General features: G+C 48.1%; 2 protein-coding genes across 6 annotated transcripts in view; both read right to left on the bottom strand.

Moving 5' to 3' along the window:
• LOC103189209 (proteoglycan 4) overlaps positions 1 to 12768 on the bottom strand; it is a 33245-nt gene extending 20477 nt beyond the window's left edge. For 4 of the 5 annotated variants that reach the window (XR_006085031.1, XM_042334467.1, XM_007909539.2 and 1 more), the window contains exons 1-7: positions 12515 to 12768; positions 6188 to 6300; positions 5174 to 5242; positions 3153 to 3257; positions 2570 to 2659; positions 1817 to 1885; positions 593 to 637 (exon numbers count right to left, since the gene is read on the bottom strand). Coding sequence is in view for 4 of the 5 variants with exons in the window: in XM_042334467.1 (XP_042190401.1) it covers positions 593 to 637; positions 1817 to 1885; positions 2570 to 2659; positions 3153 to 3257; positions 5174 to 5242; positions 6188 to 6205 (396 nt within the window). In the remaining variant the exon portion in view is untranslated. The remainder of the gene's footprint in view (positions 1 to 592; positions 638 to 1816; positions 1886 to 2569; positions 2660 to 3152; positions 3258 to 5173; positions 5243 to 6187; positions 6301 to 12514) is intronic. The other variant, XM_042334468.1, reaches the window with a different exon arrangement.
• Positions 12769 to 15747: 2979 nt separating this feature from the next.
• Positions 15748 to 24907, bottom strand: LOC121848900 (glycogenin-1-like). Its single transcript, XM_042334437.1, has 7 exons — positions 24901 to 24907; positions 22025 to 22152; positions 19661 to 19807; positions 19026 to 19188; positions 17322 to 17448; positions 16202 to 16451; positions 15748 to 15780 (listed from the first exon to the last, which is right to left on the bottom strand). The coding sequence occupies exons 1-7, from the start codon at positions 24905 to 24907 to the stop codon at positions 15748 to 15750; spliced, it is 855 nt and encodes a 284-aa protein (XP_042190371.1).
• Between the last annotated feature and the right edge of the window lie 695 nt (positions 24908 to 25602).

Here is a 25602-nt window from a genome sequence, read left to right as displayed (position 1 = left end):
AGGGCGCTATGCGATTGCAAGTTCTTGTTCCCCAGCTCTGTGACCTGCTCTCTCCATATCAACCTGTCCGCTCCCTCCGCCCAGCAGGCTCCATCCCCACCCTTTGGAACTCCATCCCACAGCCCTCCACCTAGCTCCCTTCTTCAAGGCCCATCTCAAGACCCTCTTCTTCAACTACACCTTCAGCCACCCTCTTATCCCCACCCTCCCTGCCCTCCACCCCTCATGATTCCAACCCCCATCTCGGATCCAAATCCCTGACCGCCCAGTGCCTTGGGATGTTCTCACTAAGTGAAAGGCGCCGTGAAAATGTAATGTGTTGTTGTTGGCTCGGAGTGCTTCACTGTGTCTGCATTGAAAGACGAGACAGTGGGGTGGGGGGGATTAACGCAGGAGACGACCATAGGCAGGGTCGAAGAGGTGGGTTTCAGAACAGGACTGAAAGATGGGGTGGTGGGGGTGGGGGCGCGATGGAGGGGTCGAGACAGTTAACTTATGCAGCCCCTCATTGCTATCTTATACTCTACCTTTTAGATTTTCCTCCCCAACCCACCCCGGTCACTATTTTCACAGCGGAGTGAAGCTGACATACCAGTTCTGCGGATGGCCCTTTGCTGGGTTCAGGGTCAGATTTTGCCTGTGGACAATAATTTGCACAGTCAGGGGGAAGCCCTTGGGATTACCAAGTTGAGGCAAGTCCGTGTTCGATCTTTATATTTTCTTGATTGAATTAATAATAATAAATAATAACGTTTGCATTTGAAATATTAATTAAGAACATTCATTTTGTTGGCCGATGATAAAGGTTGGAGAGTGTCGAGAGGTCTATGGCACCCTCCACAGACGGCTGACCTGCTGACACTCGTTGCCAAGACTCACACGTGATCATTAATAATAATTACCCTTGCATTTATTAAACGACTTATCGCGTCTTCGAGACGTCTCAAAGCGCTTCACAGAATATACTGTAAAGTGAATCGACTGTATTTTGTGGGCGAAACTCGGCAGCCAACTGCGCACAGCAGCGTCCCACAAACAGCCGTGGATTGAGTGACCAAATTAATCATTTAAAAATATTTTTAATGGGCTTATTGAAGGGTAGAAGAGAGGAAAACTAAAGAGCATCATAATAAGTGGACTTGCTCACAGGATCTTTTCTGACCGATGTGTTGGCGTGACTCTTCTATGTTTTGAGGGACTGAACACAGTGAGACCGGACTGGCCAGGGCTGAGCTCACTGGCTTTGGTGTGTCCATGTTGTTTATGCACCGAGGAGAGAAGGTTATCTTCAGGGAACTGCAGTCAACTGTAGCCAATATGTTAGATTATATTTGTGATATTTGATGTATTTTTTAAGGCTTTTAATTACTCTTTATATACTTTTAGCTACTGATTAAATGGCTACAGCATCAACACCTGCCTATCTCAAGGCTGAGAAACAAGCCGGCTGTCAAAACAGGTAAAGAAAAGCCACTCTCCCTCCCTATTAACCGCTGCCAATGCTTGACTGGCTCTGGCCTCCCGCTTGTCCCTCGTGCCCTCCGTTCCACCATCAGCAGCCGTGTTTTCAGCCGCTACTCCCCAAAACTCTGGAACACTCTTCCTCTATCCCTCCGCATCACCTCCTGATCTTCAGGTCGAACCTGAAGACCTTGCTCTTCGGCTGTGCCTACAGTCACCTCCCCCTCCCCCCGACTCGGTGTCGTGCTCCACCACTGTCAAGCGCTCTGGGACTCTGCCCTGCGTGAGGAGGCGCTGTGTAAACGTGAGGTCTGCTTCCCGGATGTTAACAGCAGAACGAGCTGCAGTGACTCACCAGTTCTGCAGGCGACCATCTGGTGGTCTCAGGGTCTTGGCCACTGGAGACCGGAGTGTCAAAGCCCGACTGGAATAAAATGAACATGTCAGTCTGTAGCCACATCCACTGCTGCTCTCCATTCAAACATCTCAAACATGGATGCCTGATCCATTCACATTGTCCAGACTGAGGGGGAGAGATGTTTGTTAGGTCAGGGGATCAGGGGATATGGGGCAAAGGAGAGTAATTGGAGTTGAGGTACAGATCAGCCATGATCTTATAGAATGGTGGAACGGGCTCAAGGGGCTGAATGGCCTCCTCCTGCTTCTATATCACACATCTTGAAGTACTCTTCTCAGGATTTACTGTAAAGTGCAGTGACTGTGTGTGTATTTTGTAGGCAAACGTGGCAACCAATTTGCACACAGCAATGCCTCACAGAGAATCATACAGCGAGTGACCAATTTTATTTGGGGGATTGTTGACCAGGGACACGGCAGAGAGAAACTCCCTTCTCTTTGTGGAGTGGGGCCGTGAGATCTTTAACATCCATTTGAACCTCGGTTTGACATCCAGATAAACACAGAAACAGGAGGAGGCCATTCAGCCCCTGGCTGATCTGTACCTCAAGTCCAGTTACCTGCCTTTGCCCCCATATTCCTTGATCCCCTGACCTGACAAATATCTAAAGGGCGGCATCTCCGATAATGTCGGGCCACACCCCAGTGCTGCACTGAAGAGGGAATGAACCACAAAGAGAGGCTGACGTACCACGTCTAGTGACCGCCATCCAATGGGCTCAGGTGAGCATCTGGTGGGCTCAGCCTCTTGGCTACCGGTGATCTCAGGCTCATGGTTGATCTGGAGAAAATCAACGAGATTAAAGCCACCAGCACATCTACTCTTTATTTACTAGTGGGTGGGGTGGTGGGCGGGGGGGAGAAGAAAAGGAAGAGGGCAGAGTCCCTCATTTCCTAATCAGTTAAGAGTTAGGATAAGCCATCAAAAAAAAAGTCCTCCTTTACATCCTCTTGTTCCATTCCTTTACCACCTCTCTTCAATCGTGTTTTTGGTCAGCTATCCCATCCCCACTCCCCTCGCCTCCCACCCTCCTCAGATCATGCCCCCGGCCAGCAGTGGTAAGGGTTTTGAGATGTCCTCCAAATGTGAACAATGCTGTAGAAATGTACAGGGTGATCAAGAAGTTGTGATACCATTACAAAGTCTAATAAGTCTGAAAAAGAAATTATGATATATATATACTTTTAGATAATTGGGGGAGATCAATTTTGGTCAGCCCTCGACCCAACTCGTCAATCGATTCAAACCCAGATTAAAATGCGGACTTGCTCACAGTAGTTTTGTGGGACGTGCTGTCACTTCGCTTCCTGTGTTTCGGGGGGCTGAAGTTACTGAGACGAGACTTCTCCGAAGATGGTCTGGTGATTTTCGTATTCCCCTGATAAAAGAAAAAAAAACACACAAGATTGAAGGTTATTTTTTGAGAAACAAATCGCCAATTTAAAGCCATCACCAAAAATTTACCAGAATGATACCAGGGATGAGGCACGTGAATTGTGTGGAGACAAGAGAAACTGGGATTTAATAGAGGGGTTCAAGATTATGAGGGGTTTTGATAAGAGTGGATAGGGAGAAACTGTTTCCACTGACAGTGAATTAAAATAGTTGGCCAAAGAGCCAGAGGGGAAATGAGAATTTTTTTTTTTTTTAACCCAGAGAGTTGTTACAGTCTGAACGCATGGCCTGAAAGGGTGATGGTGGCAGAGCAGGTAGATAGGGCAGTAAAAAGGGCATTTGGTGTAATGAGCTTTATTAGTGGGGCATAGAGTATAAGAGTAGGGGTTATGGGTTAATCTGTACAAAACACTGGTTAGGCCTCAGCTGGAGTACTGCGTCCAGTTCTGGGCACCTTACCTCGGGAAGGACATTAAGGCACTGGAAAGGGTGCAGAGGAGATTCACGAGAATGATACCAGGAATGGGGAACCTTAGCTATGAGGACAGTGGAGAAGTTAGGACTTTTCCCATTAGAGCAGAGAAGGTTACGTGGGGACCTGATAGAGGTCTTCAAGATCATGAAAGGTTTCGACAGGCGAGATAGGGAAAAGCTGTTTCCGTTGGTAGGTGTGTCTGTGACTCGTGGTCACAGTCTGAAGATATCACCAAAAGAAGCAGAGGGGAGGTTAGAACAAATGGTTTCACTCAGCGACTTGTTAGAATTTGGAATGATCCGCCCGAAAGAGCAGTGAAGTCCGATTCGATAACAGCTTTTAAGAGAGAACTGGACAGGTATCTGGAGAAGACGGGTTTGCGGGGTTATGGGGAGAAAGCTGGTGAGTGGGGTTAATAAAAGTCAGTTGCTCTGTCAAAGAGCCGCCACAGACTCGATTGGCCGAATGGCCTCCTTTTGTAACATTCTAGGATTCTATGGTGAGAGAGGGGGTGGGAATAGAAAAAGGACAAAATGCATCATAGAACCATTGAGATTTCAGCCCATTGTGTTTGTGTTCCCTCAGAGAGGGATTCAGCCCTGTTCATCTGCTTTTCTCCCTCCACAGCCAGGACACCAGGAGAGAAACTGCCTTATTTCCGAGCAGTGACGCAGAATCTTTAACGTCCACCTGAACAGGCACAGGAGTGACCTCGGTTTAACGTCTGCAGCGAAGGGCGACGCCTCTGACAGTGCAGCGCTCCCCCCAGCACTGCCCTGGAACATCAACACAGACACTGGGGCTTGAACCCACAACCTCTGACTTGGAGGCGAGAGTTCACCACTCAACCCATCTCCCTGAGGCATGGACACATCTTCACAGTGAAGGGAGAGGTTGCACTGGTCAGCCGGGTGTCTGACTGTGCAGAAATCCATCACCATGTTTAAGAGTCTCCAAACCCAACTGAGAGTTCCCTGCAACCAACGTACACATGGAAATCCCAGAGATAGATTGTTGGAATGGAATGCACTCTCTCTCTCTCTCTTCCCCCCCTGGAAGGATGCCCCCTGTTTACCTAATTCCAGAAAGTATTAGGCACAGGTTGGCAAGAGCCAAGGTTTGGGGGGAGCCCAGAGTGTGCAATGGGGTAACTGCTGGAGTCTAACCAGCTAAAACCATATAGATTGTCATTGATATCACTGCCTGGCAAGTTTTCCTGCTGCTTATCCAGCGAGGACCACCCTCCCCGTTAGGACTTTGCTGCAGGGTTAACAGGAGCTGAGGAGGAGGATTCCTTGCCCTCAGTGACTGGTTGCCACTGTTTCCATCATCGTATCTTCCATAACACAACAGGCGCGGGTGGTACAGTGAGAACGAGGTCTGCTTCCTGGATGTTAACGGCAGAGCGAGCGACGGTGACTCACCAGTTCTGTGGACGGCCGTCTGGCGGTCTCGGAGTCTCGGTTGTAGGACGCCGGCGTGTCAAAGCCCGACTGTAATAAAATTAACACATCAGTGTAAAGCCAGGTTGGCTACTCCTCTATTTGAACGTCCGCTCATTTGTTAACCTGTGATTTCTTAACCCTATCCTTTCAGCCTCATTTTCCTACATTTTTCCTGTACCCCTGACACCCTCTCGCTGTGTCTGAATTCTGGAATTGCTTTTCTCCCCAAGCGCTGCCCCCTCCCTCTGAAACATCTCCGGCCTACCACGTGCAGAGGCCGCCATCCAATCGGAGATGACTACCTGCTGGGCTCGGCTTCTTGGCTACTGATTATCCCTGGTCTGTAGTTGATCTGAGAGGAAATGGACAACATCAGGTTTAAGTCGACACACGGTTTGCTGGTTTGGCTTGGTTGGGGGGGGGTGTGGGGCTGTGGGAGCGTGTTGGGGCAGGGGTGAGGGGAGAAGAGTTCTAAGTATTTCACGCTTTTCTTATGCTGCGTTCATCATGAGAGGACATCGCAGAATTTTACTGTAACGTAAGCGTGGATTTGTAAGCAATATGAGGTGGGGGTTGTCAGCCAGGACACCAGGAGAGAGAAACTCCCTTCCAGGAGTTTGTTTGTGAACAACACAGCGGGATCTCTAATGTCCACCTGAACAAGATATAGAAGTGCTCTGGGACGCTAACCTGTGTGAAGGGTGTTATAAAAATCAAGTTGTTGAGACCTTGATTTAATGCTTCAACCTAACTGACCTGCTTACCTTCCACTCCACTACCCACTCCCTCCGGCCTCCTGCACATCCCTCATCCCCTCCACCATCAGCGGCTATGCTTTCAGCCACTGTGCCCCGAATCTATGGATCTCTCTACCTCAATCCCTCCCCCCACCACCCTCCCCGGCTCAACATCAGGCTCCGCCATTGTTAAGCAACTCCAAGACATTACTCCAAGTGAAGTTCGATGTATAAATGCAAGTTGTTGTTAATGTACCAGCTTCTTGGATGACATGTCCTCGGTTAGGCAGTTGGAAAGAGGGATAACAGTTTAACGTCTCTCCAGGCCTCTCTGCGTGAGCTGCAGATTGTACAGGCAAGTTCTTGCAGCTGAAACAATAAGAAAAATCAGTTGCAAGTCTCAACTTCTGCCATTGATACACTGCAATTCATAGATTCATAGAACGTCACGGCACAGAAGGAGGCCATTCGGCCCATCAAGTCTGTGAGGCTCTCTGACAGAGCGTCACTTTCACTAACCCCAGTCACCAGCTTTCTCCCCATAACCCCACAAACCCGTCTTCCCCCAATACCTATCCAGTTCTCTCTTAAAAGCTGTTATCGAATCGACTTCACTGCTTTGGGCGGATCATTTCAAATTCTAACAACTCGCTGAGTGAAACCATTTCTTCTAACCTCCCCTCTGCTTCTTTTGGTGATATCTTCAGACTGTGACCACGGGTCACAGACACACCTACCAGCGGAAACAGCTTTTCCCTATCTCGCCTGTCGAAACCTTTCATGATCTTGAAGACCTCTATCAGGTCCCCGCGTAACCTTCTCTGCTCTAATGGGAAAAGTCCTAACTTCTCCACTGTCCTCATAGCTAAGGTTCCCCATTCCTGGTATCATTCTCGTGAATCTCCTCTGCACCCTTTCCAGTGCCTTAATGTTCTTCCAAAGGTAAGGTGCCCAGAACTGGACGCAGTACTCCAGCTGAGGCCTAACCAGTGTTTTGTACAGATTAACCATAACCCCTACTCTTATACTCTATGCCCTACTAATAAAGCTCAGTACACCAAATGCCCTTTTTTACTGCCCTATCTACCTGCCCCACTACCTTTAATGATTCGCTTACTTGAACACCCAGATCTCTCTGTACGTTCACCCCCTTATGATTGAGCTCCCAAGTCTATATTGCCTCCTATCATTTTTCCGACCTAAGTGTATCAGCTCACACTTATCCACATTGAAATCCATCTGCCACATGTCAGCCCATTCCACCATTCTGTGTATGTCTGTCTGCAGTTGGTTACAGTCCTCCTCACTATTTACTACCCGACCTAACTTGGTATCATCTGCAAACTTGGAAATAGTGCTCCCTATGCCCCAGTCCAGATCATTAATATATATTAGAAAGAGCAGTGGTCCCAATACCGATCCCTGGGGGACACTGCTCAGCTCCTTCCATTGCAAGAAACAGCCATTAACCACCACCCTCTGCTTTCTGTCACTCAGCCAGTTCTTAATCCAAACGGCTACTGTCCCCTTAATACCGTGGGCCTCTAATTATTTTATTAATCTCTTATATGGTACTGTGTCAAAAGCCTTTTTGAAATCCATGTAAATAACGTCCACCGCATTTCCCTCATCAACCCTCACAGTCACCTCTTCAAAAAATTCTATTAGATTTGTTAGGCAAGATTTGCCTTTAACAAATCCATGTTGGCTGTCTCTAATTACCTCGTGTTCCTCTAAGTAGAGATTTATTTTGTCCCGGATTATGGTCTCCAGTAGTTTTCCTATTACCGAAGTTAGGCTGACTGGCCTGTAATTTCCGGGTTTGTCTTTCTGCCCCTTTTTGTAGAGGGGGTAACATTAGCCACTCTCCAGTCTCTTGGCACCACTCCTGTGTCCAATGAAGATTGAAATATAATGGCCAAAGCCTCCGCTATTTGAACCCGTATCTCCCACAGCAACCTTGGGTGAAACCCATCTGGTCCTGGTGACTTATCAATTTTGAGCCCAGTCAATCTTTTCAGAACTTCCTCTCTGTCTATAGTAATCTGATCTATGTCCTCTACCCTCTCATCCAATACTGCGGCATTTGGGGCATCCATTTCCGTTGTGAAGACAGATGCAAAGTACTCGTTCAGTACATCAGCCATGCCCTCTGCCTCCACAACAAGATTGCCGTCATTGTCTTTGATTGGCCCCATCCTACCTTTAACTAACCTTTTTTCCTTTATGTGCTTGTAAAATATTTTAGGATTCCCCTTTATGTTACCCGCTAACCTCTTCTCATGCGATCTTGTAGCCTGTCTTATCACTCTTTTAAGATCACTCCTGCATTCTCTATAATGCGCTTTGCTATCCTCAGTATCTTGCGTCTTCCAATTGTTGTACGTCATCTTTTTCTTTTTCATCCTAGACAGATTATCCCTGGTCATCCAGGCCGGCTTGGTTCTTGCACATTTCCCTTTTGTGGGAATATATCTATTTAGACCTTGAGCTATCATATCTTTGAAGATCTCCCATTGCTCATGAGTCGTTTTACCTGCTAGTCTTACTTGCCAGTCCACCAACTCTAGGTCCCTTTTTAGCCCATCAAAATTAGCCCTTTTCCAGTCAAGCATTTTCACCCTTGACTGTACTTTGTCCCTGTTCATGAGTAATCTAAATCTAATAATATTATGGTCACTGTTACCTCGATGCTCCCCTACCGAAACCTGTTCAACCTGACCTATTTCATTCCCCAGGACTAGATCCAGCAATGCTTCCTTCCTCGTAGGACTGGAGACATACTGCTCAAGAAAATTTTCCTGTACACAGTCTATGAATCTTTCTCCTGCCTTGCCCTTAGCGCTGAGATTTTGCTACTCTATATTGGGATAATTGAAATCCCCCATTATCACAACTCTGTTCGCCTTACATCTATCCGCGATCTGGTTGCAGATCTGCTCCTCTATCTCCTTCCCGCTGTCTGGTGGTCTATAGTAAACTCTATCAGTGTAACCACTCCTTTCTTATTTCTTATCTCTAACCAGATGGATTCTGTTATCGGGCCCTCCAGAGCCTCGTTCCTTTCTACAGCTCTAATTGTATCCTTAACTAACACTGCCACCCCTCCTCCTTTTCTTCCTTCTCTATCCTTCCTGAACACATTATATCCTGGAATATTTAACTCCTATTCCTGTCCTGAGCCATGTCTCGGTTACTGCCACCACATCGTAACCCCCTACGGCCAGTTGAACCTGCAGCTCATCAACCTTATTCCCTAAACTACGTGCATTTAGGTACATGCATTTGAGGAAATGGTCCGCTTCTACCTGCTCTACACTTCCCACTTGTCTTTTTGCTCTAATCTCTAATCCAGTGTTTATCCTTGGATTCCCTTCCCCCCTCGAAACTGGTTTAAATCCGCCCCTACAGCATTTGATAATCTCTTGGCCAGGAAGCACACCCCTGCCTTGCTTAAGTGCCGCCCATCCTCACGGTAAAGATCCCACCTCACCCAGTAGTGGTCCCAATTGTCCAATGCAGCAACAGTGCACAATGGAGCATCAACAACAAATACAGTGCACCACATCCAAGTCCCGTTGTGGAGTCCTGTAGCTCAGTGGTTAGCGCACTCGCCTCGCAAGCGAGAGGACCCGGGTTCGATTCTCTGCAGAGAAACATTGGGCAAATTTCCTTACTCCACACACCTCTGTTTACCCAGCAGTGAGTAGGAACACAATTGTCTGCCATGTTTCACCCACAAAATATACAATCAATTCACTTTTCGTTATATTCTGTGAAGCGTTTTAAGATGTCTCTAAGACGTGATAAGGCGCTGTATCAAATGCAAGGATTATTACTATTGTAATGCGGGGCTTGAACCCACAACCTCTGACTCAGCAGCGAGAGTGCTCCCGGGTGACACACACCTATTCCTAAACATACTCTCATCCCATATAGTTACTTACAGCAAAGGGAATACCAGGGAATAGCAGCTAAAGAGCAACATTGCTGTGGTCAGGGGCTGTGGGTCACACACTGAAACACTTTGGTGACGTTACAAACATCTCCTTCAGTATCCCTTCGTGATGCCACAATAAGACCTTCAGTGACAACACAACAGACCCCTCAGTGATGCCACAATAACCTGTCTCTCACACCCCCCCCAGCGCCCACCTGGAGACCCCTTCACACAGGCAGATATAATAATAATTTGGTCACTCAATCCACGGCTGTTTGTGGGCCGCTGCTGTATGCAATTGGTTGCCTCGTTTCACCCACAAAATACACAGTCAATTCACTTTACAGTTTATCCTGGGAATCGCTTAGAGACTTCTGAACCACGTGATACGTAAAATCACGTAAAATCCGGTGAAAAGCTTTGAGATGTCCTCCTGGCATGAAAGACACTATAAACGCGTGGTCAAAGTGGAGGGTCTTGAGACAGGCCTTGAAGGAGACAGGGGGCGCGGGGGGAGTGCACGGGGAGTGTCAAAGCTAGTTTTTACACCAAGTTCTTATATTTTTCAAATATGTAATTAATGTGTTAAATAATATCGCAAGTTATATTAGTGACATTTAATCATTCGAGACATGTGATCGATGTCATATGAGGGTTTGACTAGCTTCACAGGAGGAACAAAAGACTGTTTATAAATAACAAACTGTTTTCATTCCTTATCAGTCATTTTCTCATGGAAAAAGGGTCTTCAGCTGGAGAGAGCCGTGTGCAATCGGTTTTACAAAGGAACCATCTTGCAAAAGACAATAGGTGAAAGGTCACCTAATCAACAGTATAATAATAATATAATAATAATCCTTGCATTTGATACAGAGCCTTTTCACATCTTCTCGACATCTCAAAGCGCTTTACAGAATATGCTGTAAAGTAAATTGACTGTATATTTGTGGGTGAAACGCGGCAGCCAATTGCGCACAGCAATGTCCCACAAACAGTTGTGGTTTTGAAGTGACCAATTCATTATTGTTTGGTTTTGGAGGGATTATTATTAGACGCTCTGTGTGGGGTAAGGAAACTTGCCCAAGGTTTCGCCCTCTGCCTGGACTTAAACCCAGGTGTCTCGCTTGCAAAGCGAGTGCTCTAACCACTGAGCTACAGGACTAACAACAACAACAGAGGACATTTACACAGCAACACATGACATTTAAATAACAACAAGAACGCATGAAATTTACACAACGACAACAGAGGACATTTATACACCAACAATACATGACATTCATACAACAACACGCGACATTTACACAACAACAACAACAACAAGATTCCATTTATAAAGCGCCTTTCACGTCAGGAGGACGTCCCTACACGTATAAACAACTACACGTATAAACGGAGATTGATTCGACAGAGAATCAGAAGAAAGAATTGAAGGCGAGGGGTTGAATTGGACGTGCCATGATACCTGGATACCTTTGGGTGATCGAACTGAGAAACATACAACAATCCTTGGATACTTTTGGATGCACATAAATTTGGATTAAAATGGACATTAAATTGGATATTGCTCCTGGATCTCTCCCGCAGCATTTGGTTTGGTCAACTTAAATCATCGTGAACAATTCATCGATATGTAAGCATTATTGTGATGTATTCTTTTAATCACTTATCACTATTACTAATCTGAATTAGTAAACATCTATATTTTTGTACAACATTTGTGTCAGTCCTAACTTTATTTAAGGATTTAGATCCTCACACAAATTTAAATGAACCCTTACAGAAATCAAACCTTTTTATGTGGAGGTGTGTTGGGAGTTGAGGGAAACAGGGTTAGGATGTGCTTTGGGTATGTGGAATACCTGACCAAGTAAGGTGGTACGGTCAGTGAATCCATTTTGGGTTTCAATGGGAATGTACAAAGGTATACAAACATAGGCACCACAGGCTACCTACCACCATTGCCAGGTTCCCATGATGGCCTGGTTGATGAAGGGCCCAAGGCAATGAAGTGAGAGGCAAGAGGAGACTTGTTTTTCACACCACTGGGGGATTCAATGGGGAATTAGATGGTCACATGCAGAGGAAGAGGATAAGGAGGATACAGAAATTTGGGATGATAATATAATAACAACCCAGGCATTTGACTTAGCGCCTTATCACACCATCGAGACGCCTCAAAGCGCTTCACAGAATGTACTGTAACACAGTTTGTCGGTGTACTTTGTGGGAAAAATGTGGCAGCCAGTTTGCACACAGCAGCGACCCACAAACAGCCATGGAGTGAGGGACCAGTTTTATTTGGGAGATTGTTAACCAGGATGCCGGGAGAGAGAGAAACTCCCTTCTCTTTTCCCAATAGCATCACGGAATCTTTAACATTCGCCTGAACAGGTACAGACGGGACTTTGGTTTAACATCTCATCAGAAGGACGGCACCTCCCACAATACAACACCCCCAGCGCTGCCCTGGAGCCTCAGCTTAGACCGTGTGATTCCTAGTCCTGATGTGGGGCTTGAACCCACAACCTTCTGACTCAGAGGCGAGAGAGAGAGAGAGAGAGAGAGAGAGATACGTACTAAGCCAGGGCTGACACACTTGTGTTGTGTGTTTCTGTGGAGAGAACGAAGCCTTGTTCTTACCTTCAACTCCAAGGGATGAGGTTCCATCACTCCTGCCATCTGCAAAACGTCCAGCATCGGATACACCCATCAGCCTCTGGCTCTCCACTTTCAGTCGGCAAATTGGTCTCTCTTGCAAACAGTCACTTTCACTGTGTTGTCTTCTTACCTTTCAGTCTCTTTGACTCTTCTGTTGTCCTCTGTACGCTTAAGTTACACTAAACCTCCCCCCTCCACCGACTCCTGCCCTCCTCCCACACCTGCCTCCCCCTATCCCTCCTCCCTCCCTACTCCCACCTCCCCCACTTCCCCCTTCCCACCTCCATCCCTGGCCCCCGCCTCCCCCTCCCCCCGCCTCCTCCCTCTCCCCCTCTCCCCCCTCCCCCACCTTCTCCCTTCCTCCACCCCTCCCCCCCCTCCCCCCTCTCCTACCCACTTCACCCTTCCTCCACTACCCCTCCCCCCGCCTCCCCCACCTTCCCCCCTCCTCCAAACCTTGCTCCCCACCTTCCTTCACCACTCCCCCACTTCTTCTCCCTCCCACCCCTTCCTCCTCCCACAAGCCACCCCTACATGCCCCCACTCCAACCCCCCCCTCTGTTGCCCTGATCCAATTTGCTACCAAAACATCACCGCTGACTATTCTCAACAGTGGATATTGAAAAAAAATTCCACTCCATTAGTCAGGAATCCCCACTGCCCCCCAGCTCTGGGTTTTCCACGATCGCCGCTTCAATCTAAACCAGGGTGGGGGTGGGGGGAGGGGCAGGAGGAGGGAGAGGAAGAGAAAGAAAGGGTGGGGTGGGGGAGAAGAAGAGGAAGTTTCATCCTTGTATAGAAGGCATTTTTCCAGTCCTCGTTCAGATCCTGTGATGCTCCAGGTCAGATGCAAGAGATTCCCCCCTCTCTCTCAGTTGCCTGTTGACCTACAGTGGACTTCCAGCCTTTCCGATGTTTTCCAGCACCTGCGATATTTCCCACTGCGTCTGCAACCCCCACTCAACCCCTGACCCCCACCAACACAACCCCGAACACACCTCCTGCTCTCAATTTGATTCAAAAGATCCCCAGAAACGTTTCGCTCGCTCACTCGCTCGAATGCTCACCAGACAATCAGACTGAAGCCCTAACGCTACCCCACATGAAGGGCGCTGTGTAAATACAAGTTGTTGTTGTTGTCCACCCAGGAACCCTTGGGTCTGAGCTGACAGAAACCACTGTTGCCTAACAGAGTGAGCGAGCGAGTGAGCCAGTGAGCGAGCAAGCGATGACACCAATCCCGTTACCTCAGTCTCTTGCTCAGTCACTGGACATCGGAGCTCGCCCAGCTCACCTCTGCTCGCTATGAAAGCCGGATCCTGAAAATCACAGAGAGAGAGAGAGAGAGAGAGAGAAAAAGAGGGGCCAGAAAAGGGCAACATTTATCAGTTAATGACAATAATATTACATCATGAGACATCTCAAAGCGCTTCACAGAATATATTTTGCGGGCGAAATGCGGCAGCCAAGTGCGCGCAGCAGCTCCCCACAAACAGTCGTGGATTGAGCGATGAAATTTATTTATTTTATTAAAAATGGATTATTAAACCCGGAATGCGATCTGACAACTTACTGCTCGGTAAACAGAGGCGTGTGGAGTAAGGAAACTCGCCGAAGGTTTTGCCCTGCCTCAAAATCGAACCTCAGTCCTCTCGGTTGTGAGGCCACTGAGCTACAGGACTCAAAATAGGTAAAGGACCGGTAGGGAGTGGGGTATCTCCATGAGACCACAAAAGAGGTGGCTGCTGAACACGAAAGGCAGGTGAGGCTAAACACTATTTTTGGGGCAGTTTCTTACCGGTTGGGGCACGTAATTCTCCCCGAAAATTTGCGTTTCAAGTTTGGGACACTCTTCAATCGAAGCCAGGGATCCACGAGGCGTATACTTTTCTGGGTGTTGACCCACATTTTGCTATATTTGAACCAAAAAGAAATGGAATCATTGACAGGAGATGTGTAAATGTCATCGACTGAGGACAGCAAATTCAACAACAACAAATGACATTTACACAGCGCCTTTCACATCTGGAGTGTCTTGTTTGACCCTGAACTGTCCTTTCTTCCCCACATCCACACCATGACCGGCACTGCCTACCACCACCTCCGCAACATTGCCAGACTCTGCCACTGCCTCACCCCTCAGGCCTCCAAACCCTCACCCACGCATTCGTCACCTCAAGGCTCTATTACGGAAATTTCCTCTTGAACAGCCTTCCCAACTCTTCTCAAGTTGCAGATCATCCAAAACTCTGCAGCTTGTGTCTCCTCATGCACCAGGCTCCGTGACCCCATCACTCCCATCCTCGCCGGACTCCACTGGCTCCCCACCCCCCAGAGGATCCTTGTCATCACCTTTAAGGCCATACATGGGTTTGCCCCCTCCTACCTTTCTGACCTGCTGACTCCCTACCAACCTGCCCCCTCCCTCCGTTCATCGGGCTCCGGCTGCCATGTCTCTCGCCCGACCCGCCCTACCATCAGTGGCCGGACTGCCCCCACACTCTGGAACTCCATCCCACGGTCCCTTCGCCTCACTTCCTCCCTCGCCTCCTTCAAGGCCGATCTCAAGACCTTTCTCTTCGGCCGTGCCGTTGGTCTCCTTCCCACCTCTCTGCCTTCCCTCACCCCTACACCATACCCCATGCTCAGGCCCCGACACTTGACTGTTCAGCGTTTTGGGACGTCCTCCCGATGTGAAAGGCGCTCTATAAATGTAATGTTGTTGATGAGATGCTATATCAAATGCAAGGATTATTATTGTTATTAATTATTATTGTTGTTGTTATTATTATTCAGCAATTGTACATTTCATAGCTCTCTTCTCTTCCTCCCACTCCCCACCGACATTTCACCAGTGATAATAAAGTCACAATGACAATTGGAACTCCACACAGAATAGATAGTAATAGGCAGTTTTTCCACAGTAGTGGAGCAGTCACTGCAGAAAAAATACCTCCACATTTCTAATAATAATCCTTGCATTTGATATAGAGCCTTATCACACCATCAAGGTGTCTTAAAGCGCTTCACAGGATATACAGAACTGTAAAATGGAGTGACTGGCTGCTGAGTTTCGCCCACAAAATATACAGTGTGCGCACAGCAATGTCCCCACAAACAGCCAAGGAGTGAGTGACCAATTTTATTTGGGGGATTGTTGGCCAAGGACAACGGGGGGGGGGGAGAGAGAGAAAGAGAGAAACTCCCTTTTCTTTTCAAAAGACTGCCACAGGATCTTTAAGGGCCACCTGAGCAAACAGATGGACCTCGGTTTGACATGTCATCCAAAGGGTGGCACCTCTGACAATGCAGTGCTTTCCCTCCAACACTGCATTGGAGCGTTAGCGTAGACTACACAAGCCCTCAGAGGTCTTGTATGGTCTAAGCTGATGCTCCAATGCGGTGCTGGGGGAGGTGGAGGTGGGGACGGAACACTGCCTAAATGGGACCTCAGTTTAGTGTCTCACCCTACTTGTGATAGGTAACCAGTGCGTCCTAACAGCTCACCCACTTGGCCTCCTTTGTATGCTTGGAAGACCTCACCTTCATGGTGATCAGTGAACTGCGAAACCACGCTTGGCTGAGCTCCATTGCAAGGCGAGAAATTGTGAAACTTGACTTCACCAATTCCCAAGAATTGACCGTCATGGACCATTCAGCAGCGCTCACCCAGTTGGTGCTCAGCGAATCCTGAGACCTTGGCCACGTAGTGGGAAGAATGCACCCCTCCTCTGGGTTTGTGAACAAAGGCATGACCGAAGAGAAGTAGACATCCCACCACAATTGGAGAAGGTCCACTATGTGGGGCTCCTTGGGTTTCCCAGTGTCCGTCAGCACTAGGTGGGTGTCCGGTATGAACGTGTAGTGCCAAGGCTTCACTGGTCCCAGAAAGTGGATCACTTTGGCCTGGGAACCAAATCTGTAATAAAGAGGGAAGAGATGGTGATGGGTGAGTGTTGGTCTGTAAGTGGCCAAACACATCTCTCTTTCTCTCACTTTAACCAAAAGGAAAATAAAAGAGAGAGAGAGAGAAAGAGAGAAAAAGTGAGAGAGATGATACTTGAATAATAATAATACTTGTATTTGATAGTACTTGCTCTGCCTTCCCTCACCTCCGTAACATCGCCCAACTCCGCCACTACCTCACCCCTCAGCCCGCTGAAACTCACCTCCAGGCTTGACTATGCAAACTCCCTGCGTGTCGGCCTTCCCAACTCCTCCCTCCACAGCTGCAGATAATCCAGAACTAACTCTGCAGCTCATGTCCTCTCCCGCACCAAACTCCGTGACCCCATCTCCCCCACTCTCGCCATCCCCTTTAACCATGACCGCATCCTCTTTGACCATGCTAACAGTCACCTCCCCCCTCTCCCCGGCTCGGAGTCAGGCTCCACTACTGCTAAGCGCTCTGAGACGCTGCCCTGCGTGGAGAGTGCTATGTAAGTGCAAGTTGTTGTTGCTGCTAAGTAAACAGAGGCGCGTGTGTAGAGTAAGGAAACTTGCCTAAGGCTTTGTCCTGCCCGGGAATCAAACCGTGTCCTCTCGCTTGCGAGGCGAGCGCTCTAACCAGTACACAATGCCACAGGTGTGAGTTTTACTCTAGTGCCGCGTTTCACCCACAAGAGTCATTTCACTTTACAGTATATCCTATGAGGAGCTTTGAGGCGTCCTCCCGACACGAAAGGCGCTGCACCAATATTATTATAGTAACATCAGCAAACTATGAATGGGGGTTCACACAATTTAAATATCTGGGCGCCCGAGGGGAGAGGGATAAAGCAGTGCTTACCTTTTGAAGGCCGCAAGATAGTTGTACACAGCAACGCTGCTCAGGTTGTAGAGGAATGGAAGGTGCTTGTGGATGTCCTTCGTGGCCCAGTCACTAAAGAAACTGTTCAACAGGCCTTGGTCACCTCCTAACACACAGCGAAAAGGGACACATGTTTACGACACTAGTAATAATAATAATAATTATCCCTACATTTGGTACAGCATCTTTCACGTTAGCAAGGTGTCCCAAAGCTTTCCACATGACATACTATAAATAGTAATAATAATCTTTACATTTGATGTAGCTTCTTATCATTGAGACCTCTCAAGGCATTTCACAGAATATACAACAACTTGCACTTATACAGCGCCCTCCACGCAGGGTAATGTCTCCGAGTGCTTAACAGTGACAGAGCCTGACTCCGAGCCGGTGGGCGGAAGGTTGCTGTAAGCACGATTGAAGAGAAAGGTGCTCTTCGACTGTGTGACCGTAAATTGTAAAGTGTAGTGACTGCATAACATAACATGTAGGAGCAGGAGTTGGCCATTCGGCCCTTCGCGCTGCCCCGCCATTCAATCATGGCTGATCTTCTAATCTAACTCCAGCTAATAACCTGACGCTGCCTTATCTCCATATCCCTCAATCCCTTCTGCATTAAGAATTCTATGTATCTCAGTCTTGAATATGTTCGAGGACTGAGCGTCAACAGCCCTTTGGGGTAGTGAGTTCCATACATTCACTGCCCTTTGAGTGAAGAAGTTCTTCCTCAACTCAGTGCGAAAGGGCTGCCTCTGATTTTAAGGTTGTGACCCCTGGTTTTAGTTTTTCCAACCGGGGAAACAATCTCCCACTATCTACTCTATCATGGCCTTTGATGATCTTATAGGTTTCTATAAGATCCCCTCTAATTCTTCTATATTCTAGAGAATATAGGCCCAAATTGGTCAACCTCTCCTCGTAACTCATCCCCTCCATCCCTGGCACTAACCGAGTAAATCTACGCTGCACCCCCTCCAAGGCAAGTACATCCTTCCTTAAATGAGGATATTTTGTGGGGGATCACGTCAGTCAATTGCGCACAGCAGTGTCCCACAAAACGGTCGTGGATTGAGTGACCAAATTATTATTATTAATTTTTGGAGGCATTTTTACCCCTGGAAAGCAAACCACCAATCGACTAACAACCGGGTCCCTAATTACTGCGAGGCAAACAGAAGCCGGTGGAGTAAGGAAACTTGCCCAACATTTCGCCCTGCCGGGAATCGAACCCAGGTCTCCCCCTTGCGAGGCGAGCGCTCTGAGCTACAGATCTTATCCCTTAGAATACCAACATCCATGTCTCACAAAGGACCATGAGCTGAGTGACTGATTTTATTTGGAGGATTGTTGGCCAGGACACCAGGGGAGAGAAACGCCCTTCTGTTTTTGAATCGCCCCATGGGATCATTAACGTCCTCCTGCAGACGGGACCTCGGTTTAACATCTCATCCAAAGGACAGCACCTCCGACAATGCCACACTCCTCCAGCACTGCACTGAAATGTCACCTTAGACAATGTGATCCCAAGTGGGGCTTGAACCCGGAACCTTCTGACTTGGAAATGAGATAGCTACCGACTGACAGGCATTGACATCAATTGAAGGGGTGGGGGTAGGGTGGTTGGGGGTTTCCTATTTTATTTTACTAACACCTAAACAAGAGGTGAACGAGACAAGACCTTACCATCAAAGCTGCCATAGTCCACTGCAAAGTCCAGCAATCTGTGGTAGGTGTCCATGGAAGGCCGGAAGACAAAGACCCCCGAATTGAAGCAGTCTGGCCAGCCGGGGTCAGGAGCTGCCGACAACTCTTCCCTCTCAAACAGATTATCAATGTTATTAAGCACCTGCCAAACAAAAGTGACGTTTGTACAAAGTGAAATGACCCTTACATTTGGTATAGCTTCTTTCAAGTCTCACAGGATATCCTGTAGAGCAGGGTGGTCCAACTGGCGGCCCGGGGGCCGTATCCGGTCCAAGGATGACTTAAACTGGCCTGCAAACCATTTAATAATAATAAGTATAATCCTTGCATTTACTATATCACCTTATCACGTCACTGAGATGTCTCGAAGCGCTTCACAGAATATACTGTAAAGTGAATTGACTGTGTATTTTGGGGCAAAATGTGGCAGTCAATTGTGCACAGCAGCGTCACCACAAACAGTCCTGGATTGAGTCACCACATTATTATTGATTTATTAATGAAGGGATTATTCACAGACAGTACCCCGTGTAAAGGGTGAGTTGTTGCATTGATAACCCAAGCCTCCTCACCCTGCCCGGCTAAAACATCACTGAAAGTCTCCCTCTACTCACCAACGTGTCAGCGTCCATGAAGACGCACTTGGTATACTTAATGAGGCACCAACTGTGCAGTTTGGTGAAGGTGACCCCAAGCTCCGGTCTTCCGAGCAAAGCCAAGTGAGCGGAGTCTCTGCTGTCCATGACATCCACCACGATAATCTCGTCAAACACGCAGGCCAGAGCAGTCCTGAATAATATTATAATAATAATCCTCGCATTTGATACAGCGCCTTATCACGTCTTTGAGACGTCTCAAAGCGCTTCACAGGATACACTATAAAGTGTAGTGACTGGTGTGAAAGATGCTATCCAAATGTAATCTGTTGTTGTATATTTTGTGGGTGAAATGTGACAGCCAATTGCTCACAGTAGTGTCCCACAATATCATAGAATTATACAGCACAGAAGGAGGCCATTCGGCCCATCGTGTCTGTGCCGCTCTTCGAAAAGACCCCACTCCCCCGCTCTCCCCATCGCCCCGATCAACCCCACTCCCCCGCGCTCTCCCCATCGCCCCGATCAACCCCACTCCCCCGCTCTCTCCCCATAGCCCTGATCAACCCCACTCCCCGCGCTCTCCCCATAGCCCTGATCAACCCCACTCCCCCGCGCTCTCCCCATAGCCCTGATCAACCCCACTCCCCGCGCTCTCCCCATAGCCCTGATCAACCCCACTCCACCGCTCTCTCCCCATAGCCCGATCAACCCCACTCCCCCCGCTCTCCCCATAGCCCCGATCAACCCCACTCCCCCGCGCTCTCCCCATAGCCCTGATCAACCCCACTCCCCGCGCTCTCCCCATAGCCCTGATCAACCCCACTCCCCCGCTCTCTCCCATAGCCCTGATCAACCCCACTCCCCCGCTCTCTCCCCATAGCCCTGATCAACCCCACTCCCCCGCTCTCTCCCCATAGCCCTGATCAACCCCACTCCCCCCGCTCTCTCCCCATAGCCCTGCAAACTTGTCCTCCCCAAAATAATTATCTACTTCTCTCTTAAAAACTGTTATGGAATCGGCTTCCACCAGCCTTTCAGGTAATATTTTTCTCAGTGAAAATGTATTTTGTCCTGAATTATAGTCTCTAGAAGTTTCCCCACTCCTGACGTTAGGCACTGGCTGTAGTTCCTGGGTTTATCTTTCTGCCCCTTTTTGTACAGAGAGTAACATTTGAACCCTCCAGTCCTCTGGCACTGCCCCGGTGTCCAAGGAGGATTGAAAGATTGTGGCCAGAGCCTCCGTTATTTCCACCCTTATTTCCCTCAGTAACCCTCAGGATGTATCCCGTCCAGACCGGGTGACTTATCTACCCTTGAGCACCGACAACCTTTTTAGTACCTCCTCTCGGTTTATTCTTATCCAATTTCTCTCCCCTCTCCTCCAATACTGTGGCATTGGCTGCATCCTCTTCTTTTGTGAAGACAGATGCAAAGTCCTCATTCAGTACATCAGCCGTGCCCTCTGCCTCCACAAGAAGGCTTTCTCTTTGGTCCCTAATTGGATCCACCCTACGTTTGACTAACCTTTTATGTTACCCGCTAATGTTTTCTCATACAATCTTTGCCTCTCTTATTTCCTTTTTCAGTTCTCTGTACTTTGTATATTCTATTTGATTATCTTCTGTATTTTGGACACAACATTTAAAATAATAATCCTTGCATTTGATATAGCGCTTTTCACGTCGGGAGGACGTCCCAAAGCGCTTCACAGAAAACACTGTAAAGTGAATTGACTGTATATTTGTGGGCGAACGCGGCAGCCAATTGCGCACAGCAATGTCCCACAAACAGTCGTAGATTGAAAATGACCAATTTATTATTGTTTTGGAGGGATTATTATTAGGCTCTGTGTGGAGTAAGGAAACTTGCCCAAGGTTTCGCCCTCTGCCTGGAATTGAACTCAGGTCTCTCGCTTGCAAAGCGAGTGCTCTAACCACTGAGCTACAGGACTCCACGAGTCATAAGCCTCCTTTTTCTGTTTTATTTTAATCCCAGTTTCCTTAGTCTTCCGGGGAGGTTTGGATGTCCTACCTTTCCCATTTGTGGAAATGTATTTGTTCTGTCCCCGAACCATCTCCTCCTTAAAGGCTTCCCATTGCTCATTAGCCAATCTTTCTTTCCCTGTGCTTCTGACACTCTCTGTAGGATCTCAGCCCATTTTTCCCATACGTCATGAATCCCAACATAGACCAGGACTTCTGCATGTTCCCCTTCCCCCTGTAGAATGTTTTGCACCCATATTATATATGGGTTATTATTATGTACATATAATATTATACATAGCAACAACAAATTACATTGTATAGCACCTTTCATATTGTGTGGATGCCTATTATTATAGATATATAAAAACAATCTGTACCTGACTCTTTGGCTGACCATGGGTGAAATGAGAATGACAAGGATTCGTGTCGTCTGGCTTCCCCTCAGGGAGCTGCCGAGCACCAGGGCACCTTGGCCATAGCCATCACTGGTAGCCAGAGTCACGAACGCCTGGTCTGTTATTACTAGAACACGGGAAGAGCAACAAGAAATAGATCAATACAGACAAGTCAGAAGCAAGACCGTTTCTCAAGAGAGGTGCAGGAGAAAAAGAAAGATTTTTTGGCCCAATAGATAATAATAATAATAATTCTCGCATTTGATACAGCGCCTTATCACGTCTTCGAGACATTTCAAAGCGCTTCACAGGATACACTGTAAAATGAAGTGACTGTATTTTGTGGGCGAAACCCTGCAGCCAATACAACATCCCCCCCAGCACTGTGCTGCAGCATCAGCCTCGACCATGTGAACTCAATGCAGGTTAAGCAATGTTTATTAGACTGGGGGGGGGGAGGAGGGTAAAAAGGTGAAGGTTTAAGAGTCCTTCCATGACATACAGAAGTCACTGAGCATGTTGTGTTCTCCTTATCCCAGTGTCCTGGCCAACAATCCCCCAGATAAAATTGATCACTCATGTCGCTCTACGATTTCTTTTAAGCTGACGCACAATTTAATTGATCAGTCAGTGTGTTGGATCTCGGGTTATTGACCCCAGGAACACGGTGGATGTTGGTGGTGGGTGGGGATAGAGAGGGGGCGTGATGGAATACTGTTCAGAATACATTTCCCAGGATTGGATCAGAGGGCAGTGGGCCCGGTTGGGGGGGGTCTGTGTGTGTTTGTGTGTGCGTAAAATTCAATACTCTGCTGCCCGGATTCTCACCCGCACAAAACTCCGTACCCCATCACCCCAGTCCTCACCAGGCTGTGGCTCCCAATTACCGACCAGATCGACTTCAAGATCCTCTCACTCGTTTTCTAATCCCTTCATGCTCTGGCATCTCCCTACCGTTCCGATCTGCTCCCCCCCACCCACTCCACCACCCGCTACCTCTGCTCGGAGGCTGCGGCCTCCTGTGTATGCCTCGTCCACCTCCACTCCACCATCAGTAGCCGTGCTTTCAGCCACCGTGCCCCCGAAACTCTGGATCTCTCTCTCTATCCCTCGGCTTTGCCCCCTCCTTCCCCACTTTCAAATCCCGCCTGAAGACCTTCGTTTTTGATTGTGTTTACAATCACCTCCCCCCTCCCTCTGGCTCAGTGTCAGACTCTGACTCGGTCAAGTTTCCAGGACACTACCCTGTGTGAAGGGAACGATATAAATGGCCAATGTTGCTGTTATGTGGGTGGAGGGGGGCGGGGGGGTGGGGGCAGTCTAAACAACCACAAAGCTTGTGATATGCGCTCACAATCAGCCCCCTCACAACCATCTTAACCAACAGGTACAGCGGGCAGGAGGAGAAAGGAAGAGAGGGCCAACAACAACAATAAATTATATTTATATAGCACCTTTCACGTCGGGAGGTGGGAACAATAATAATCCTTGCATTTGATATAACGCCTTACGAGGTCATCGAGACATCTCAAAGTGCTTCACAGAATGGACTGTAAAGTAAATTGACTGTATATTTTGTGGGAGAAACACAGGAGCCAATTGCACACAGCAGCGTCCCACAAACAGTCGTGGATTGAGTGACCAATTTTTTTTATTGTGAGGATTATTACCCCGGAACGTTATCCGCCAATCGACTAACAACCAGGTTCCTACTTATTGTTAGGTAAACAGAGGCGTGTGGTGGAAGAAAACTTGCCTGAGGTTACGCCCCTCCCGGGAATTGAACCTGAGTCCTCACTTGTGAAGCGAGGGCTCTAACCACTGAGCTACAGGAATTCATAAGCAGGAAGCGACCAAACAGGGACAGAAAATACTGGTAATCAGATTCACGGTTTCCTTAGCAACCACAAATATTAGATGAACTGCCAAACTTGAGGGGGGGGAGAGAAATAAGGTCACAACCCTCTACCAGAAACACGACAGGAGTGGGCGGAGGGGGAATTATACCCAACAACAACAGAATTACAGTTGTAAAGCGCCTTTCAAGGTGGGAGGACATCCCAAGGCCCTGAACAGTCAGGACCCGAGTGTGAGGGGGCAGGTTTGGGGTGAGGGAGGGCAGAGGGGTAGGAGGGAGGCTGAAGGTACGGTCAAAAAGGAAGGTCTTGAAGGAGGCAAGAGAGGGAGCGAGGGGAAGGGATTGTGGGATGGAGTTCCAGAGAGTGGGGGGCGAGAGGCTGAAAGCCTGACCGGCGATGGTAGGGTGGGTCGGGCGGGAGACCTGGAGCAGGCTGGAGCCCGCTGGGCGGAGGGAGAGGACAGGTCCAGAGCTACGCTTACTCTTAGCATTTTACAAGGCACAGAATTAGGAGGCTTTTTGTTTGTTAGGGTGGTGGGGGTGCAGGCAGGTGTCCTGACATGCGGAAAGCTGTCACTATGCTTCAGAGTGTCCAAACCAAACTGAGAATTCCATGTTTCCCACCTACACATGGAAATTCCAATTGGAATTATTTTACTTCCCCTCCACACACACACACACACACACCCCACCTCCAACCCAATTGATATCAAATAAAATTGAGCCCCAAAGAGGGGATGGGGGTGGGGGGGGGGGGGAGGAGAGACTTGTTTCCCCACCCTCTGAAATGCTTAACAAAAAAAAACATGTGTTGAAAGTTCTGCACCCTTAACCCACTGCCCCCTTCCAAAAAAAATGGGGCAATGTGAAATTTCACCCCCCTCCTGGGTTGCCGACAATCTGCTCAGAAACGCCCCCACCCCTCCAAACACGCAAGCAATAAAGCTATTCCCTTCCCACCGCCAACAACAGCCACATGCAACAAATTCAACATAGACTTGTTAGTAAAGTACTCACCGGCCATAGTATAAACACGCTCTCTCTCTCTCTCGCTCTCTTTGGGGTAATGACAAACAGCTCTCTCAAAAGGTTGGGTCGGGGCTGACAGGGTCAAGGGGAAAAGCCCGGGGCTCGTTGCAAGTTGCTCGGGGCAAGATCATAATTCCTCCTTCCCCAACGTTATTGGGGCTGGGATCTTTAAACTGGGGGGACAGCTACACATTTCACCCTCTGTTCAGACGTGTCAATTTCACAACGTTTACTTGCGCTCTCTCTCTCTCACACACACACACAAACCACACACAGACTTATAAATGGCTTTAAACCCCTCTGCTCATGGGGGCAAATCAATTCCTGCCCAATCACAATAGCCCCAAAGCTGAGTAAACACCCCCCACCCCANCCCCCCACCTGGATTTAAATACACTCTTGACCAACGGGATATGTTTTCTTTCCCTTCTAACCCACCTCTGCTTTTTTTTAAAAAAAAAGAAACCTTTCATCTCAAGCAACCGGGTCCCTAATAATTGTAGCCGCCAAACTGGGCACGTATGATGAATTTCAGGTGTTATTTTTGGGGTAGTGGGGATAATAATAATCCTTTCATTTTATGTAGCGCCTTAGCACTTTGTTGAGACGGCTCAAAGCGCTTCACAGAATATACTGGAGTCCTGTAGCTCAGTGGTTAGAGCACTCGCTTTGCAAGTGAGAGACCTGAGT

The sequence above is a fragment of the Callorhinchus milii genome, unplaced genomic scaffold (genome assembly GCF_018977255.1).
Source record: "Callorhinchus milii isolate IMCB2004 unplaced genomic scaffold, IMCB_Cmil_1.0 Scaffold4, whole genome shotgun sequence".
NCBI lineage: Eukaryota > Metazoa > Chordata > Chondrichthyes > Chimaeriformes > Callorhinchidae > Callorhinchus > Callorhinchus milii.
This window is presented reverse-complemented; position numbering and strand designations above follow the sequence as displayed.